This window comes from Drosophila gunungcola, assembly GCF_025200985.1.
Source record: "Drosophila gunungcola strain Sukarami chromosome 2R unlocalized genomic scaffold, Dgunungcola_SK_2 000004F, whole genome shotgun sequence".
In the NCBI taxonomy this organism is placed as follows: domain Eukaryota; kingdom Metazoa; phylum Arthropoda; class Insecta; order Diptera; family Drosophilidae; genus Drosophila; species Drosophila gunungcola.
The window spans coordinates 707,418-725,927 of record NW_026453167.1 but is presented as its reverse complement, the minus strand read 5'-3'; the positions used below and the strand labels follow the sequence as shown (position 1 = coordinate 725,927).

The window sequence follows — 18,510 nt, the reverse complement described above, 5'->3', positions numbered from 1 at the left end:
GTGACTTCTCAGTGATGGGTATGAATAGAGTTACTTTTAGAGCTGTCGCTGTCACTTAAATTGCTTACAAGAAAAATACACCAAATTTTGAAACAAACCAAATGTCTATTTAAAAAAGGTTTTAATTTGTAAATGAGATAAAAGTATTTATTACAAGTGTCACTTTGTAACGTAAATATAAACAAACCACCGCCCAGTGTCTGTTCACAATATTCATCGGCTACAAAAACACATGCAAACATCGCTCATCTCTAGTCCTCTCTTTTTGATGTCTTGTGCATTCGACATCGTTTAGTTTTGCTGTAAAAATAGTAAGTTTATTGTGAAATATAGAGCACAACGTGGTGATAAACACTTAGAAGAGAAGGCGGTGTACCGATTTCTATTAAGGTTATAAATGGGACGACCGATAATCCGGCGAAAACCTTTGGCAGAAATTTTTGCAAAACGCCATGTTGGCCGCTCAAACATAACCTCAACAAAAGCAGCAACTTATGTGGCCCCAAAACTAATAAATTTTAAATTGCAGGCACAGACAAACGGCCGCGTAGAAAGTCAACGAACATGTCGCGTTTCTTTGCCAACGGGTCCGACTCGGAGTCCGAGTCCAGCGAGGAGGAGATCCAAGCGACCAACTTCAACAAAGCCAGCGCCTTCGTAAGTACCGCCCAAATGTGGCTTAATCTATTAGTAATCCACTCTTTTGCCATTTAACAAACAGCAATTCAGCGACGATGAGGAGGAGGTCAAGCGAGTGGTGCGCTCCACCAAGGAGAAGCGGTACGAGAACCTCACCAGCATCATCAAGACCATCCGCAACCATAAGAAGATCAAGGATATCCCAAATACGCTGACCAGCTTTGAGGATCTAACGCGAGCCTACCAGAAGGCTTTGCCCGTCATCTCGAAGGAGGAGAACGGCATCACGCCGCGCTTCTACATCCGCTGCCTCGCCGAGCTGGAGGACTTCATCAACGAGGTGTGGGAGGATCGCGAGGGCAGGAAGAACCTCTCCAAGAACAACTCCAAGTCGCTGGGCACGCTGCGCCAGAAGGTCCGCAAGTACATCAAGGACTTCGAGGACGATTTGTCGCGATTCCGCGAGGCGCCCGACCAGGAGAGCGAGGCCGAGGACGAGGTGGTGGCCCTGGACAGCGATGGCGGTGATGCTGGTGATGATAGCGATGTTGGAGTCAAGCGGGAGCCAACAGAAGCGGTTCCCAAGACGGCGAAATTGGTGCCTGCCAAGGCTGCGCCCGCCGATGACGATGATTCCGACGACTCCATCGACTGGGACTCGGATTCCGAGTCTGAGACCGAGTCCTCCGACGACGAGAATCAGTACCAGAACATGCGCGAGCGTTTCCTGAAGCGTACCACCGAAAAGGAAGACAAGGATGACGACAAGCGCAAGGACAAGCGAAAGGAGCAGAAGATCAAGATCCGTAAGCGTGCCGAGGACGATGAGGATGGCGAGTGGGAGACTGTTGTCAAGGGTCATGTGGTGGAGAAGCCCAAGATGTTCGAGAAGGATGCCGAGATCGATGTGCCCCTTGTGCTGGCCAAGCTCTTGGAGATCATGTCGGCGCGCGGCAAGAAGCGCACCGATCGTCGTCTGCAGATCGATCTTCTGTTCGAGCTAAGGGATATCTCCGATCAGCACAACCTGGGCACCGCCGTCTCCGTGAAGATCCACTTCAACATAATCTCGGCTATCTACGACTACAACCAGAAGATCTCCGAGCCCATGAAGCTGGAGCACTGGGCCCTGCTGTTGGAGGTGATGCAGAGCATGCTGAAGCTGCTGCTGGCCAACCCCGATATCATCATGAGCGAGTCTGTGGCCGAGGAGCATGAGGAGTACGCGGCTGCTCCGTTCTACGTGCGAGGATGCCCACTGGCCGCCGTGGAGCGTCTGGACGATGAGTTCGTCAAGCTGCTGAAGGAGTGCGATCCCCACTCAAACGACTATGTGTCCCGGCTGAAGGACGAGGTGAATGTGGTGAAGACCATCGAATTGGTGCTGCAGTATTTCGAGCGCTCCGGTTCCAACAACGAACGCTGCCGCATCTATCTGCGCAAGATCGAACATTTGTACTACAAGTTCGACCCGGAGGTGCTGAAAAAGAAGCGCGGCGAGCTGCCAGCCACGACCACCACCTCCGTGGACGTTATGGACAAACTCTGCAAGTTCATCTACGCTAAGGACGACACGGATCGTATTAGGACGCGAGCCATCCTGGCGCACATCTATCACCACGCCATGCACGACAACTGGTTCCAGGCTCGCGATCTGGTTCTGATGTCCCATCTGCAGGACAACATCGATGCCGCCGATCCCGCCACCCGCATCTTGTACAACCGCATGATGGCCAACCTGGGTCTGTGCGCCTTCCGCCAGGAGAACGTGAAGGATGCGCACCACTGCCTGGTCGACTTGATGGTCACCGGCAAGCCCAAGGAGCTGCTCGCCCAGGGACTGCTGCCCCAGCGCCAGCACGAGCGGTCCGCCGAGCAGGAGAAGATCGAGAAGCAGCGCCAGATGCCATTCCACATGCACATCAACCTGGAGTTGCTCGAGTGCGTCTACCTGGTGTCCGCCATGCTGCTGGAGATTCCCTACATTGCTGCCCACGAGTTCGATGCCCGTCGCCGCATGATCAGCAAGACGTTCTATCAGCAGCTCCGCTCCTCGGAGCGCCAATCCCTGGTGGGTCCGCCCGAATCGATGCGTGAGCACGTCGTGGCCGCCGCCAAGGCGATGCGCTGCGGCAACTGGCAGGCGTGCGCCAACTTCATCGTCAACAAGAAGATGAACACGAAGGTGTGGGACCTGTTTTACGAGTCGGACCGCGTGCGCGAGATGCTGACCAAGTTCATCAAGGAGGAGTCGCTGCGCACCTACCTGTTCACCTACTCCAACGTCTACACCTCGATTAGCATTCCCTCGCTGGCGCAGATGTACGAGCTGCCCGTGCCGAAGGTGCACTCGATCATCAGCAAGATGATCATCAACGAGGAGCTGATGGCCAGCCTGGACGATCCTTCGGAGACCGTGGTCATGCACCGCTCGGAGCCATCGCGCCTGCAGGCCCTGGCCATGCAGTTCGTGGACAAGGTCACCAACCTGGTAGGACGTCAACGAGAAGGTGTTCGACATGAAGCAGGGCAACTTCTTCCAGCGCGGCAACATGGGCAACCGCGGCGACCGTGGCTACAACCGCAACCAGAACAACCAGGGCGGCAACTGGGGCGGCCAGCGACGGGATAATCGCAACAACCGCAACCGTAACCAGCGTGGACACCACAAGAACCAGCAAGATAGGCAGCAGCAGCATCAGCAACAAGTCCAGACCATCGACGAGGAGTAGACGCATCCACATCCTCAGCCCAATCCTCTCCAGCGAGCGTTAGCATTAACACCATAAACAGAACAAATTTGTAGCGCACTTCGACTATTAAAAATGGAATGGCCATGGACCACTCGTTGGGTTAAGTGCAGTCAGGCCTCCGATTCAGTTTACGACTGGATCGGAGGTCTGGTTCCATCATCCGTTGACATTGCATGTTGCTGTAGCCAAGTACCAGATGAATTTGTTTTAGCGCTCATTACGTTAAATGATAATATGATAACAACATTTTGTATGATCCCAAAACTCAAAAAACCTTAAAAAGAAGAGAATGAAATTGGCTTTTATCAGGGGGTATTTAAAAATTATCACTATTTCTAGTGATAAGTATATAATGTTTAATTTGTGAGGATCTTTGACTATTTGAATCTCGATGACAAGCTTAATTTTTCTGATATCGATATGCAATTTTCTCACATCTCTGGAAACCTTTTCTTCAGTATTACCGTTCCACGAACCTTTGTCACATTTCTTCGGCTCTCTCTTATTTAATAGGCAAATTATAACTTAAAGTCAAACAAAGTTGAAATACAAATGAGCAGCGTTGGCGAGGATTGCAACGAGCTGAAGCAGCAGTACGACGCCTGTTTCAACAATTGGTTTTCTGAGCGTTTCCTAAAAGGTCAAACTGATGACTCAGCGTGCGCCCCAATTTTCCGTATTTATCAGGAGTGCGTTAAGGTAAGACCTCGAGTTTTATCACTTAAAATCGGTAATAGCACCTTTCAAATTGCAGCGCGCCATCCGGGAGAAGAATATCAATCTGCAAGAAATCGACCCGATATATGAAACGGATTCCGAGCACGACCAAACCACTAACTCAACCGGCAATCAGCAGCAAAAGGCCAAGAGTTGACCCAAAAAGCCGCTCCACAAGAAGCCACAAAACTGGCAGCCGTGACAGCAATTTAACACCATGGAAATCCTCGCCAGCCTGCCTTAGCATAAAGCATACAAGTTCGTAGCATTTTGACTGCTGTGATACAACGACCAAGGGAAACTGATTATTCAGTCACCAAACTGCCGCAATACATATATATTTTCTTTAATAAATTAGTCGCGTTTAAATAAGTTTAAGATTCAAATTTCGATAATCAGTTTAATGTTAACGAAATTTTGTATCGATTTCCTGCATTGCTCATCTCTAAAAACTTAATCTTTAGTATGACCTTTGCACAAACCTTCTGCACATTTTTTCGGCGTATTATTCAATAGACAAATTATTACTTAAAATCAAAAAAACTAAACTTGCAAATGAACAGCATTGGCGAGGATTGCAACGAGCTGAAGAAGCAGTACGACGCCTGCTTCAACAGCTGGTTCACGGAGGGATTCCTAAAGGGCAAAACGGATGATTCCGGCTGCGCGCCCATATTCCGGGTGTATCAGGAGTGTGTCAAGGTTAGATCGGGTATAGTTTCATCAGCATAAATGGTTAATCGAACCTTTGACCCTTAGCGCGCCATGCGGGAACAGAAGATTGAGTTGCGGGAGGTGGGAACAGAGTACTCCACGGGCTCCGAGTACGACAATGCGAACAGTTCCGCCGGAAAGGGACAGCCTAAGAGCAAAAGTTGACAAGTAACGCAGCTCCAGAATCCTGGATACGGCCTTGGTTCCACAATTGGCCAGGAACAGGCTCCCAACAGTCTTACAGGACATCAGCGCCGGCACCAGAGAGGGGGAACAGCCTAGGAGACGGCTTAATGTCCGTGGACTATTACGTTCCAGAGGCAGCATTGTTTCAGCTCCAAGTCTCCCAGCTGTATCACCTCATCTTATATAAATTATGTAGTGAATGTTTTATAATTAAGTTCAAGCAGCCAACTTAAAGTGTTATATTCAGGCGGACTACGGTTTTTACTTAGTACTTGTGGATAAATGCAATAACATGTTAAATCAAATCCTTTTTAAGTTAATTAAAACATGTACAACCTAATTTCACCTCTTTTAATACATTTTAATCATCCTGTTATCTGTACGATGTGAATCCCAGCCTTCAGCAAACAGATACGTGTTCTTCCCGTTTGGGAAAACCCCCTTTATGATCACTATCAAAGGAAATCTTACCTATAAAAAACAGCATATACAGACTAACCAGCACAATTCAAAATTGAGTTTCCAGCTGACAAGATGCAACTGCTGCCAATACTTGTGCTTCTGGCGCTGGTCATCTGTGCCGCCTGCAAGAACCACGACAAATGGGGAGGACATCGACCAAGCGATTACGATCCCAGGCCATATTCAAGGCAGTTCTCAAACAATGGAGAGCTCTACCAAATGCCGAGATATTTTATAAACAATAAAAAATGTCTTCGAGTCAATACTGAAAAACCTCTGGAAACATTTTATGTCTTAAAACTTTTAAAAGTCGTTTAAAAGTCTTTGCCACGGATGTATACTTATGTATTACCAAAATTTAAAAATAAAGATAAAATCGTTTTAAACAATTTAACATTTTTGATATATATAAATTTCGGCTTGCCGAAGTTGGCTTTCTTTTTTGTTAAAAATGAAATGAACAAAATAAAAAGTCTGAGTAATTAACGCTGTATTTGATGAAATCCGATCTGAAGCAAGTGCCGAAATGGGTAATCAATTGGCATTTGCTTCTACCGCTCTTCCCGAAACATGTATAAATGTTTGCTGGCCTAAAAACTAAGTTAACTACTACAGCCAAACCAAAAACACAACTGGTCAAAACTGTTTTTAGTAGAAACTGCGGCAGCGGACAATAGAAACTTAAAAACCTAGACAACTTTATGCTTTAAGATTAGGTGGGACGCAAACGTTCACTTGCCACCGGCTGTGAACTTGGAGAGCTTTTCCAGCAGACCAATGTAGGAAGTGTGCTCGTGGGCTGTGGCCAGATCGGACAGCTTCTCGGCGAACTCCTGGCTAATGCCCTTCTCCTCCAGCAAGTTGATCAGCAAGTCGTACAAATAGCCGTCAAGCACGTCGCCGGCGACGGCATAGACCTTGTCGTTCCACTCGCCCTCGAAAATGGCCATCTCATCGATGGAGAAGATATCGTCTGGAAGGGATTAAAGTGTTGTTTATGGGTTAAAAGGTACTTATATGAGGAACTCACTGTACTCGCCCTCCTGAGCTTCGCCCTGGAGGAAGGTGCAGGTGAAGGAGAGTGTGGAGTTGCCCTTAATGATGTCCACCTCGAACTGGGGCTTGCTGCGCATCTCGCCCAGCTCTGGCTTGTCGGCATTCGGATTGATCTCAGGCTCCTCCTCGCTGTCCACCGAGTGGTTCACATTGAAGCTGACCACCACCTTCTCCTTGTCCGTCTGCTTGGTGAGCTCCACATCGGCGCCGGTCAGCTTCACGCTGAATCCATCCAGAGTGCTGGGCACTGACTTGCCCTTCTGCACCTTGCGCTCGGCCACGATCTCCTCGGTGAGGAACTCCACAAGCTCCCGCTCACCTGGGAATTAATGATTTATTAAGGATTGCTTGCCATTTCGTCACCCCACGTTTGAGGTTATGTAACAGGAGGAGCGCCCCCTTGTAAAACTGTTTTACTGAGATAACCACTCACATTTGGTGTGCACATTGCAGCCGCAGGTGCAATTGATGCTGGGCTTGTGCAGATTCAGCACGGTTACATGATCGGATCCTCCTTCTCCGGCGGCCACCGGCTTCTTGGTCATGTGCCACAGGCTGCGGGTGAAGTCGCGCTTGCCCAGGGCTCCGGCACTGGAGCTGGCCAGGCTGGCGAATCGCATTGTGGCTGTCCTCAGGCTGTTCATCTTGTTATATAACCGCAAATAGATCTTTTACCTTAATTAAACAGAAAAATGTGCAGCACGCCGATGGTGGTAATGCTAGAGTGACCGTTGTGTTAGATTTCTAAAATCCGTTAAGCTCCGATAATCGATTATTTATGGCGGACAGGGCGCCTATCGATACATATTTGAAATCTTATTTGGCTTTTATAGAAACTCATCCAACTGCAACCTATACCTCAAACAACTTTAAGCTGTTTTATTGCATTGCCAAATTATAAAGAATATGCTTTGGGGATACTAAAAAAGTAATATCTTAAGCAAGTGAGTAAATACTCACCAATAAGCAAGTTCCACAATCAGTTAAAACACTCAAGCATATGAAAAATGACGACTTTATTAGATTTTCGAATTGCTTATCGGATGTATACAACAATATACACAGAACAAGACATACACAGTAATAGAAAACTAAATACCATTTTGGGTTCTCTGGTTTTTCATCCTCCAAGCGGAAGACCCTCGTACACAATATTATCATGCATGCAATCAGACTCTCTCGTCATATATATCATTGTTTTTCAACCAAAAGGCATTACAATTCTTCTTTATAAAATTTCAATAAAATCTATCACAATATGAGAATTTTATCTTTATATTATTTTTTTGTAAGGTTTAAAAATATTTTATGTGTAGCTTTTTTTCGGGGTTTTCGGTTTTTAAGACTTTCTTAGCATACGTTTTAGACATTAGGCGGTAGACATGCGTATAAAAATATATTAATTACGATGAAAATTGCATTTTACACGTTTTAAATAAAAATTGCCATTGTACATTGTATTATGCAACTTCTTCAGTGGGACGGACAACAGCTTAAAAGTAAACATAAAAATATTAAAATGCTGATTTACTTTCATTGCCAAGCTCATTATTTTTCATGCAAAGCTTACAAGTTTAGCGTTAAGGCCTAGATTCGACACGATTTTATACTATTTATAAGGCTTGATGTTGTTGCAGATTTCAAATTGTTTCCTTTTTGTTGTGCGTATTTTCATCATGATGATGTGGGCTGCGGTGTCAGTTCATATCAAACAGCCTCATAGAAGTTATGTTCGTTTCTTAGCCTAGTTCGTACTTTTAATTACATTCTATGTTCAATTCCTTATTGAGCTTATGTTAGATACAATTTTACGCTTTTGTTAGCCACAAAGCATAGAGCTTTATAAAGTCCATGTCGCATTTTGTTAGTTCTCCACAAACAAACTCATATAGAAAAAGTAATCATTCAGTCTAACAAAATACTTGTAGAATATTCGATTGAATTTCGAAAAATAATTAAGGCTGTGGGTCTGGGATTTTCAACCACGAGCTGATCGGGATCGATTTCGGTATGTATGATATGTGTGTTTAAATTTGTACAGCTCTAATATTTGCACTTAACGATTATACATTTAGAGTACACATAAGGGGCGACGACACCATTCGGGCTGACTTTCCAAGGGCAGGCACTCCAGTTTTGGACAGCAAAGGTCGACGTCAGGGGAATGCGGAATGCTTCTGCCGCCCCAGGATAAGGCAGCCCGCTTACTACGTTGTCAATAAATTTAACTAAATTTTGCCAAACAAACTAAACTTATACAAATTTTACATCAAATTAAATTACAATACATGCTAAGTAAAAAAAGATGCAACAGCTTCTGCGTCCTACTTTTCAGACGCGTTTCAAACGCATCCGACACTGTCGACTACTATTCATTCGAGGGTTGGGTGGGGGGTTACTATAACTAACAGCAACATAAACAAAGAAAATATGTTTTAGAGTATAGAAATTCGACTAATTTTGCAGTTTGCTGCCGATGCAAGCCCACTAGATGTACGTCCGTTTCACTTTCGTCAGCGTCGACGTCTTGCAGGGCAACTCTTTTTCCAAATGTTCCGTCGAGTTTTTGCACTCGTGACTGCGATCCTTTTCAAGATCCAGATTGGGTGTCTTTTGTGTTGTGGTGTAGGCATTAGAGCCCATCAAAAGATTTATATCCTTGCCAGTATTTTGATGTTTATATGGTCTGTAAGATCATTAAATTAGTGTTTCCCATAACGATAGAAAGACATAATTTTAAACATCTACTTACATTGGCTTGCCGAAATGATTGCGATGACTTTCATCCATTTGGGCCTCCATTAGGCGACTTTTTGCCTTGACACAGAATATCCCGGCACTGCCGCCAATCAAGAAAGTGATGAAAACAATAACTGTGAGGAGCAACAAGCTTGGCGTCGAAGCATGTTTGATTTCATCCACAGTGGCTGTTGATTTTTGGGGATCTGTTAGAGGAAATCATTAATTAGAATTGCCATCATCAGAAAAGGTTTAAGTAAAAACACTTACCATTCAAATTGGGCATAAGATCGTCAGGATCCATGGACGTAAGTGTGATCTTGTTAAGGCCAAAGTCATCACCACCAGTTGGTTGCTGTTCCAAGCTCGGCTGACTGCCCTGCGAGGCCCCCACATTGGAGTACAATAGTTTCTGCTCCTCCGTCGGCGGTGGAGCCATGGTGACAAAGCTCACCGTCTCCGCTCCTGGTCCATCGCGGGGAATGTGGGGACACAGCTGGGCAGCAGCTTTTTTGGTGCTGTTCAAGCTCTGCAGGTAGGTCTTGGTTCCAAACTTGTGTTGACTGATGGCCAGGTTCTTGCACTCGTGCGTCTGCAAATCCCAGGCGCATATGGGGTCCTGGAGACTCAGGCAGCCCAAGCAGTCAACAATGTGGGTGCAGTGGTGCAGGGGCACGCTGACCAGGCTGCCATCACTGACCACCACCAGTGAGTTCTTCGAAGTGGAGATCACCAGCTCCCGCACTGGTGTTCCCAGTGGCAGCACCTGCATTTCCGATATGACCACCGTCTTTAGCCGATCCACCGTCGAGTTGGGGTGCGTGGTAAGTATATTGATGAATTTGGTCACTTTGCCGTCGTCGGTGCCACTGTAGATCACATCGTAGTAGGCGCCGTTTAGCGACTTAACCTGCGGATGGACTGCAATGGCAGTCAGTCGGTGGTGCAGATTCACCTTGGTCAGCAAAGGACGTCCGTGCACTGCCGGCACAGCCTCCTCCATCAATGGATGGTTTTTAATAAAGTTAACAGCGATGCTGGTAAGTGTCCTTGAATCCTCTACGCACTGTCCTGGTCTCGGCTTTGGAACCTGCTCCCGGTCCACCGGCAGCCAGTGTGACTGCGAGTCCTTTTGCGACTTGAACTCTCCATCAAAGGCGGCTAATATGTCATCCACATTAAAGGCGCAAACTGCCGAACCGGGAATGGCATTCGCAGAGGTGGTAAAGACTGCATAGACCAGCGACTTGGAACCGCTCTCCACAATCGGACTAATGGCCTCTGTAAAAGTAAAGTTTATAAATAGATAAATAAATACAAAATGGTTTGTTCCTAGTTCCGCTTACGGATTTCGTCAAAGTAGAAGGGAAAATCGCCGGGCACCGAACAGTTAAGGCGTGCCTTCAGGAAGGAGGTCCAGCTCTTGCCGTGGTTGTAGGGTCCGCCCCGGTCGTTCTTGCAAACCCTGGCCACTCGCGAGTAGACGGCCTTGCCGAAGTTCATGAACTCCATGGACAGCTCGCGGAAGAAGAACAGCACGTAGCCGTTCCTCTCGATGGCGCCGACAAAGTCCGGCTGGTTGAGTTGCTTGAGATCATACTGTTCGGTACGCAGGTTTTCCCTATAGATGAGGGGATCTCCGCCCGAAAAATCGGCCACGGTGGCGCTGTACAACTGCCCCTCGGCAAAGGCGTAGGTGCTGTTATGGGCGGGGCTGTAGGGGCACAGACCCTGGGCCTCCACATCCCGACTAACTTCGTAGCGCATGACATGGGCGTGGCCAGCGGGGGCGGTCTCCTCCGATGACATCTCCACCGGCGTATAATGACGACAACGCGGCTTATACGAATTGGTGCCACAGAGCAGCACCTCGCCATTTGAGCGGAGTGCGAAAACGCGCAGGTAGTTGTGGCAATCCCGCTCATGCTTTCCCTTTAGGGCACATAACTCCCGATCCGCATCCGTGCTGTGCCACTCCAGACGCGCAATCTCCTTCAGGCCACTCAGGCTCACATTGTAGATGACGTCCCTGCAAATCGAGATAGCGATAGCAAACAATTGGATTAGCAAATGCGGGAATTAATTCGACGATGGCGTGTGCCTGCCCAGAATGTGGAAGCCAGCCAAGTTCGGTGACCAAAAATAAACAACACAAAAGCAGTGAGTTGAGCGCTGCGCTTCGTGCCAGGAACACACAAATGTTTGACTCAACAGTGGCGAACACACTAATAGTTTTGAACAAATATCTTCAAATAAAGTTGTAGAGAAAATTGAACTATAAAAGTACGGTGTTAATTTTTTACACTTCACTTTTTAGACCTTCATTACTGCTCTAAAAAATATTTAAAAAAAAAAATCGTTATCTCTTTTAAGTCTTAACCTTGCACCTTTAAATATTCATATATAAAATGCATATAATTCCTATCTTTATATGATTAAAGGCCAAGTGTCGAGAAACGCTAGAGGTAAACATAATGATCTACATATAAACAAGTTTTACAATTAATAAACAAAACGTTTTCCATTAGCGCCTTGCAAACACTTTGTTTTGTTATTAATTTATTTATTTTTCAAGACCAAATTTCTATTTTTTTGGCCGCAGCTGTTTGTGTACGCCCCACCGACAATCATATCCCAAGGTTACATTTGTGCAAATAATTAGAACTTGTATACAATTGTATATTTCTGTGTTTTAAGTGGCTAATTATTGTAGCTGCTAATTTGTTGCTATGTTCTGCTTATGGCACCACCACGTCTGGGGCGCTGGAAAAATATGATAGATGGAAAGCTGGTTTGAATTTGTCGGTCCATTTGAGATTGCCGATAGCCGACCATTACTCAGTCGCCCAGTTTGCTAATATCCCACATCGTATGTGAATAAAATCGGTGGGTATTTATTAAAATAAATGTATATTCATAGGTCCTTATCGAAGAATTGATGCGTTTCATTTAAGAATATATTTTTCTGTCCATAAATGTCAGCCAGACATTGCGGCAACGTGATAAAATGCGCATTGGTATTACTCATGGGTTATAATAATTATACGGGTGGAGCTAAACAAGTGGTACTGATTCCAGAATGCGGGATCTGGTCAATGCCAAATCACACCGACTTCCCGGAAAGTGAATGAGAAATGCTAGATTTGCACTTGCCACTAATAAAAAATGAATATCAAACCAAACACAGCCAATACAGCAAAGGAGAGTAATGCCAATGGCGCGTTAATTATTCCGAGAATTGAACGCTGGTTTATTGTGATTTTTATAAATATTTAAACGTGTTCGTGCCAAGTTTATTTGCGCACAGGTAGCGCAAAATCAAAAGGTATCGAATAGATTGTAAATAAAAAAGAAATTCACTCACTTGGCACCAACTAGAACAAACTCATCGTTGTGGTCCAAAATCTTAAAATAGTCCGTTGAGTTGCCAATAAAATGGGCCAAGACTTTATCTTGTTCTGCAAAGAAAGAGCAATGAAGTGTTAAATGTTATTGATTCTGAAGGTTCTGGTTATATAACATAAGCAACTACTCGTGTCTTGAAATTTTTTGCCATTCCATTGCAGTGGTCTCAAGCATAATTTCTGTTTAACTTGCTTCAGAGGAAATGCTAATTGGCTGCTGGCATTGCGAAAATTCCGCCTGATAAGCAGCTTGAAAAAACATAGCTGGCACAGCTTAGCGCTTGCCATTGATAAGCCAGCAACAATAAGAGCAGAGCAAAACAGAGGCAAAAACCAAACAAATGACACAAATAAACAAATAGTTAGAGGGGCTCTTCAGAGGAGATTGCTATTGGTACATACTCGTTTGCAAATCGGGTCGCACGTCGGGCATCCAACCTGCCACGATCGTCAGTCCGGCACAGGTGATCAGCAGGCTTATATATATCGCATTCAATCCGCTTCTATAAGACCCACTTGTTAGCATCGCTGCCGATGAAGGTCCACGCTTTGAGCCCATTTTGCCGCCTCGAAGCTGGGGGGAAACTAGTACTCCTCCAATACTCCCTCCTCCTTCTGATGATTCAGCAGCGAGTGGTGCTCGGATCTTGGGCTGCTTTTTGCTGGTGGTGCCAATGGGGCTGGCTGGCTGACTGGTTTTAATCACTGACGCCTCGCATTCTGATGTCCGATGTCGATGTCTGCCATTGTCGCCGATGGTTGTGCTGATTACTGGTGTTATTGTCGCTGCTGCTGCTGCTTCAGCATCTGGCTATAAGTATTCGAGTGTCAGCGACAACGACACAATAATTTACACCCAGCTGAACAACTTGTTGGTTTTATTCTAATGCAATTAGCAGGCAGCAAAAAGGAAAACGCAAAACCTGCAATTGAAGAAGGTAAGAAATTATTAGTATTTTTTTGTGTGAACCGCGGCGACTTGTTTATTATTTCTTGACCGTATGTTATCAGTAAACCAGTCGACTAATCAAACTCAACAATATGTAAGTTCACATAAAAGCACGTATATAGACAGCAATCATGTATTTGAAACGCATTAAAATTAGTTTACGACCGCCATAAATTTGTTTTTTGCCCCTTTGTCTTGCATCTGCTTTTATTACCGAATCAGATAATTAAATCCACTTATATAACGGCTACTTGTGAATTCTGCACACTTTCTTTTCGCCAGTTTTCTTTCCGGCTTAGTTGTGTTTTCGGGTGTTTATTGTTTTGAATTTCGTTTGAGTTTAGGCAGCGGACCGCGAACCGAACGTGGGCTAGACTCAATGAGCACTGAACACCGAAATGAGCATGAAATGCGAAAAGCAAACAACGTAAAACAACCGCCCACGCTTTGAGAGCAACTGCCGCTGAGTGGTTTGAGCAGCACTTACTACTACTATTGCCTCTCTCCCTCCCTGTTTCGATGTCCCTCTCTGTCTGGCTCATTTTGTTACAGCAGAACCTCCCTAGGTAGAACAATCTATTACTTGTCGAAAACTGAGGGGGAAAAGTGTTTATCATGGCATCTTCATGGACACTTAACTTCCCCAAGTCGAGCATTGAACTCCCTTGAGTTTTGAACCTCCCTAGGTCCTATGGTTTTTTAAAAGTCTTAGGGATTTAAAATGTATACTTCGGTCGAACTTCAAGAAATTTTCTTTTGGGAAAGAAATGGGTTTTTGCCATGTTCACATATGTAAATGAAATTGGTGGGTAAGTTTAATAATCTACGTGTGTATATATATATATTTCTCTCTTCATTAAAGTAAAGAGTAGAGCCATTCATGGGAAAAATTTTTAACATATATGGGCAAAACCTAAACAAATCGTCTTGATTCAGTTGCAAAATATGTTATGGAAATAATTTTAAAATACCACTATAAACCGGTTTGAACAGCAAACCATTTGTTTTCTATTTCTACAGATTGATCTTAAGCTATTTTTGCTATAATGCAAACAATATAACAATTGGTAAACAATTGTTTATGAGGTATAAAAGTGTTAAAGAAAAGACGGCTGAATTTTAAGGCTTTTATTAACTCAACATGTTGTATGAGTAATGTATGGAATAAGAAGAATAAAAACTAAAAATCTTTTTTTTATAGCAATGAGAGATAAAACTCTTATCTGTTAATAAAAAAGGACAACCAATAGATAGGTGTAAAATATGATGAGTTTGCTGCAAGACAAGCCTGACTGTATTTACCCAGTCCACATCAATATTCCGCGTCCTGGCTGACATGTCATGTTTTTCGAGCATGACTCATGCCGACAGCCTGGTTTTCCTGCTTTTGTTGGGAATCACGTGCGGTATTTTCCGCCAATTTCCCTCCTAATCAGCGTTGAGCTACGATTTTCAGGACGTGCCGCTGACTGTCTATAACTGACTTCTTTTTTTGTTGTCTTTCCCCGCGGCGAACACCGGACATACTTGCATTGGTGTGTTTTCCTCATTCACACACACACGTAATTTCCATGCGGGTTTTCAGGTTTTCAGTTGGTTTTTTCTCAAGACGAACACTCGAATGTTATAGTTTCTCACGCACCCAAAAAGTCGGTGGGTTACACATGGACAACTTTTACCTACTGACAGATCGGATCGGATAGGCTGGGGATCTCCTCGATAAATTGCTTTATTGGCCAATTGAAGGTCGGTGGCAACTACTTGTTGTGTGTGTTTCGCTCAATGAATTCGAATAATTCGTGGTGGTGGGTATCGTATCGCATCGCATCGCATCGCTTTTCGTCTTTCATTTTCCTAAACGAAGGTTTTTTCACGGCTCAGCCGCCAGAGTTTTAAGTCACAGGTCAAGTGACCTGTGGCCCATCTCTTGGCCGGCTTAATGCCCTCAAATTATGGGGGTTGGCCTCAAGAGAACACGTATGAGAAATGCCATAAAAGTGCATTTTAAATATTATAAATTACATTTGAATACCCTCTTGAGCGGCACAATTTATCACTCAGTTTGCGGCTAAGTGAGTGGAGAAATCAGCGAATGGTACTGACCGCTAAATTGGGTACTAGTTTTAGCTAGAGGAACGTCTTACAGAAATAATCAGTCATCTAGGTACAAAGATAGCTAATTAACACCTTTTTTAGGTGCCCTAAATGTAACTAGGTTCCCTTTGCTTTGTCTAGAAAGGTTTAGAAGGTAGAGGAACTATATTTACAGTAAAACAAATTTAAAATTAATGAGTAAAGATAAATAGCATTAGTAAAATTTCTATCTAAAGAAATTTTATTTGCTCTCTTATGCAATTTCTAAAATTGTGTTCATGGCTTTTCAAGGGTATCTGCGTTTCGATGTGGCCATAATTAAGCCGGCGTTTTCGTAAGTTTAAATTTTTTTAGTGGTGTTCTCATATTTCACAAGCCACACACTCGGGTTCAATGCCAGGAAGTCCGTTCCGCTTCTGGCAGCCCATAAAAATACAGATACAATTATGCCAGCCCAAAAAACTGACCGTCTGGCGTTAAATTAATGAGCTCAAATTCGAGATCAAGTTACGAATGTGTGCCACTATTTTCGGAATAGTTGGGTGGTACACCAATCCACCTCCCGGCTGATAACCGTTTCGGGTTTGCCGAGTTGCGAGATAACAGCCTCATCAAGATAAGGGTGAAAAGTATGTCACGTTTGACACTTGTTGCCGCTCCCTTTCCACCTCATCTTTTTTGGACCTGCGTGTGGGAAGGCCGACAAGAACGTGTTAAATCGAGATACGTTGTTTTCGGGTGAAAGAATAAACAACTTAAAACTGACAGTGTTTTTTTACCACAGACGTGATCAATACAAAATTGATTTTAGCGTGTAGTTATTAGATATGCAACGCTTACAATCAACCGCCCACAGTAGTAAACCTACGGTGAACAGTGGAACCTTGTTGGAGTCGAAAAACTGTCTTTACTAAAAGATGAAAATGGCCATATTTACGGGTAACATTAAAGAATCGTTACAAGAATAGTTACATAACATCCTTTGCTTAAAGTGATGATATACCACTAATTATGGCATTCTTGAAAAATTGTTTCACATAACTTATGTGAAATTAAATTTAACAATTTAATGGTCTTTTAGTAAATGATCGATAAGAAGGGAAACGATGGCATTAATTTTAAATAGTTTCAAAAGAGAATTTGGAATTTAATTGCGAAGACTTAAGATTCTGGATATATTAAGATTTATAGAGAAACTTCAATAGATTTATAATATGTTACATATATGTTACATATGTTATATGTTTTCATCTTCAAATAAACATTCGCTATAAAAAAAAAACAAACAAGATTTACATTAAGGACCTGTATTTATGTTTCGTTTTTTGGCAAGACATACGGAAGCCGCACTGTATAACCCGTTTAAGGCCGTGGGCGTTTTCATTAAGTCCCACCGAGTGCCAACAGGTGGATTCGAATGGCGTGGAGTGGATGTTGCCTTTTGGAGCCCGACTGGCTGCCGGATTTAATGGAGCTTGGACTCTGCTCTGATGTAATGACAATATGCATTTTTTTATGAATAACAATCAATTCTGACGGCTGTTTTCTTTTGTTTTACCGCTTATCGGCAACGTCGGGCGGTTCATTGCTCTGTTCTGTTTTTCTTGTTTTCCACTTATCAAAAAAGCAGAACAGACATGGTCCGTAGAATGGAATTATCACCGGACTTCCGATGTTTGGTGAATCATGTAGTAGATGAACCAGTTTACTATATTTAGATGATTCAGCTGAATCTTTTGGAGAGGCGTTGTTATGGCGCGACAAGTTTTTCAGTTTTTCAGTTTTTCATTCACAAAACACTGCGCACAAATGTGGGAGTTGTTTACTGGGGTTAATTTTGACAGCTTGCACTGTAAGGGTTAAGTGGGACGCGTTCCAGTTTCGGCCCACTTGATTTGGAAAATTCACTTTGGAAATTGGGAACACGCGCTGGAAAATGTCCCGTATGCAACTTCCATTTGGCTTTACCGTTACAGCTCAGTGGTAAATTGATTAGGCTGCTAATCGATTGGATTCTTTTTCATTTTTTGGTTGGGGCATCAAACCCGTTTTGTACTGTTGGCCACCGCCTCGCCAATGAAAAACAAGTCCGATATATTCACCTGTAGCTACGCGTCACTTCTAAGCTGGCTAACTCTTTTGCCTCAGCTTCTTTTTCTTTACCACTTATTATCCGCTTCTCTTTCGACTCGTTTACTTTACTCTACCACTTTGGCTGATGTTTACAGCACTCACACACTCGCACACGATGATTTATTTTCTTGTATTACTTGTTTCTTATGTTGGTTTGTATACACATATATGTATGTTGTTGTTGTTACTGCTGCATGCGCATAACTTAAAGAGCGCTAGAGCGAGATGGAAGTAACACACGTCTGTACACAATGAAAACCTGTTTGTTGCTTTTTTATGTTTCCAGTGCGTCTCTTTGGGTGTGTTGTTGTTGCCTGGAGGCAAGACGCTATGCGGGGGTTGTCTTAGAAAAACATTGTTTTGGGCACTTCAACTTTGCACTCTTCCTTAGCAATTAAGCGATTCGTTCACAGTGAGGTTTCGACCAACTTTTCAACTCACCAAAATTCATAAAAACATTTAAATAAACTATCAAATTAAGCGAAAAACACGGAACACGAAAAAAGTGTACACAACTTTACTCGACGGCCATTTTCTAGAGTTGGAGCAAACATCGATGACAGCATCATTGTATCGATTGTTTTAAATAATCGGTATTACCGATGTTTGGCCCGGTCATCGATGTTGATCCATCTCTAAAACTTGTACACATATTTACTAAAAA

At 43.9% G+C, this 18,510-nt stretch overlaps 6 protein-coding genes and 1 long non-coding RNA gene across 7 annotated transcripts; 5 read left to right on the top strand and 2 right to left on the bottom strand.

The window, feature by feature from the left end:
- The first annotated feature begins 159 nt into the window (after positions 1–159).
- On the top strand, positions 160–3,687 carry LOC128253708 (eukaryotic translation initiation factor 3 subunit C). The gene is given in 4 exon segments (XM_052982318.1): positions 160–311; positions 530–657; positions 722–3,133; positions 3,135–3,687. Coding segments are annotated over 3 exon segments (2,742 nt in total). The 5' UTR covers positions 160–311; positions 530–564; the 3' UTR covers positions 3,372–3,687.
- Positions 3,688–3,805: 118 nt separating this feature from the next.
- On the top strand, positions 3,806–4,281 carry LOC128253711 (TP53-regulated inhibitor of apoptosis 1-like). Its single transcript, XM_052982321.1, has 2 exons — positions 3,806–4,091; positions 4,147–4,281. The coding sequence occupies exons 1-2, from the start codon at positions 3,945–3,947 to the stop codon at positions 4,264–4,266; spliced, it is 267 nt and encodes an 88-aa protein (XP_052838281.1). The 5' UTR covers positions 3,806–3,944; the 3' UTR covers positions 4,267–4,281.
- Positions 4,282–4,650: 369 nt separating this feature from the next.
- LOC128253710 (TP53-regulated inhibitor of apoptosis 1) lies at positions 4,651–5,349 on the top strand. Its single transcript, XM_052982320.1, has 2 exons — positions 4,651–4,811; positions 4,869–5,349. Exons 1-2 carry the CDS (start codon positions 4,665–4,667, stop codon positions 4,986–4,988), a joined length of 267 nt encoding a protein of 88 aa, XP_052838280.1. The 5' UTR covers positions 4,651–4,664; the 3' UTR covers positions 4,989–5,349.
- Positions 5,350–5,389: 40 nt separating this feature from the next.
- On the top strand, positions 5,390–5,896 carry LOC128253712 (uncharacterized). The gene has a single exon (XM_052982322.1). It carries the CDS (start codon positions 5,544–5,546, stop codon positions 5,787–5,789), a length of 246 nt encoding a protein of 81 aa, XP_052838282.1. The 5' UTR covers positions 5,390–5,543; the 3' UTR covers positions 5,790–5,896.
- Positions 5,897–5,944: 48 nt separating this feature from the next.
- On the bottom strand, positions 5,945–7,272 carry LOC128253709 (complement component 1 Q subcomponent-binding protein, mitochondrial). Its single transcript, XM_052982319.1, has 3 exons — positions 6,961–7,272; positions 6,502–6,846; positions 5,945–6,444 (listed from the first exon to the last, which is right to left on the bottom strand). The coding sequence occupies exons 1-3, from the start codon at positions 7,169–7,171 to the stop codon at positions 6,203–6,205; spliced, it is 798 nt and encodes a 265-aa protein (XP_052838279.1). The 5' UTR covers positions 7,172–7,272; the 3' UTR covers positions 5,945–6,202.
- A 254-nt stretch (positions 7,273–7,526) lies between these two features.
- On the bottom strand, positions 7,527–18,401 carry LOC128254316 (semaphorin-1A). The gene is made up of 7 exons (XM_052983339.1): positions 18,288–18,401; positions 13,073–13,593; positions 12,631–12,724; positions 10,613–11,295; positions 9,537–10,547; positions 9,280–9,472; positions 7,527–9,213 (listed from the first exon to the last, which is right to left on the bottom strand). The coding sequence occupies exons 2-7, from the start codon at positions 13,227–13,229 to the stop codon at positions 9,015–9,017; spliced, it is 2,337 nt and encodes a 778-aa protein (XP_052839299.1). The 5' UTR covers positions 13,230–13,593; positions 18,288–18,401; the 3' UTR covers positions 7,527–9,014.
- LOC128254322 (uncharacterized) lies at positions 13,502–17,249 on the top strand. The gene is made up of 2 exons (XR_008267536.1): positions 13,502–13,608; positions 17,047–17,249. It is a non-coding gene; the product is annotated as an uncharacterized LOC128254322 (long non-coding RNA).
- Positions 18,402–18,510: the final 109 nt, after the last annotated feature.

Excerpts from the sequence above, each read along its gene's own strand:
- LOC128253712 (XM_052982322.1), top strand. The coding sequence starts at position 5,544 with ATGCAACTGCTGCCAATACTTGTGCTTCTGGCGCTGGTCATCTGTGCC.
- LOC128253710 (XM_052982320.1), top strand. The coding sequence starts at position 4,665 with ATGAACAGCATTGGCGAGGATTGCAACGAGCTGAAGAAGCAGTACGAC. Across the intron at positions 4,812-4,868 it reads TGTATCAGGAGTGTGTCAAG|CGCGCCATGCGGGAACAGAA; the intron begins GTTAGATCGGGT and ends TTTGACCCTTAG.
- LOC128253709 (XM_052982319.1), bottom strand. The coding sequence starts at position 7,171 with ATGAACAGCCTGAGGACAGCCACAATGCGATTCGCCAGCCTGGCCAGC. Across the intron at positions 6,847-6,960 it reads CTGCAATGTGCACACCAAAT|GTGAGCGGGAGCTTGTGGAG; the intron begins GTGAGTGGTTAT and ends ATTAATTCCCAG. Across the intron at positions 6,445-6,501 it reads AGCTCAGGAGGGCGAGTACA|ACGATATCTTCTCCATCGAT; the intron begins GTGAGTTCCTCA and ends AATCCCTTCCAG.
- LOC128254316 (XM_052983339.1), bottom strand. The coding sequence starts at position 13,229 with ATGGGCTCAAAGCGTGGACCTTCATCGGCAGCGATGCTAACAAGTGGG. Across the intron at positions 12,725-13,072 it reads GCGACCCGATTTGCAAACGA|AACAAGATAAAGTCTTGGCC; the intron begins GTATGTACCAAT and ends CTTTCTTTGCAG. Across the intron at positions 9,473-9,536 it reads TCTTATGCCCAATTTGAATG|ATCCCCAAAAATCAACAGCC; the intron begins GTAAGTGTTTTT and ends TTCCTCTAACAG.
- LOC128253711 (XM_052982321.1), top strand. The coding sequence starts at position 3,945 with ATGAGCAGCGTTGGCGAGGATTGCAACGAGCTGAAGCAGCAGTACGAC. Across the intron at positions 4,092-4,146 it reads TTTATCAGGAGTGCGTTAAG|CGCGCCATCCGGGAGAAGAA; the intron begins GTAAGACCTCGA and ends TTCAAATTGCAG.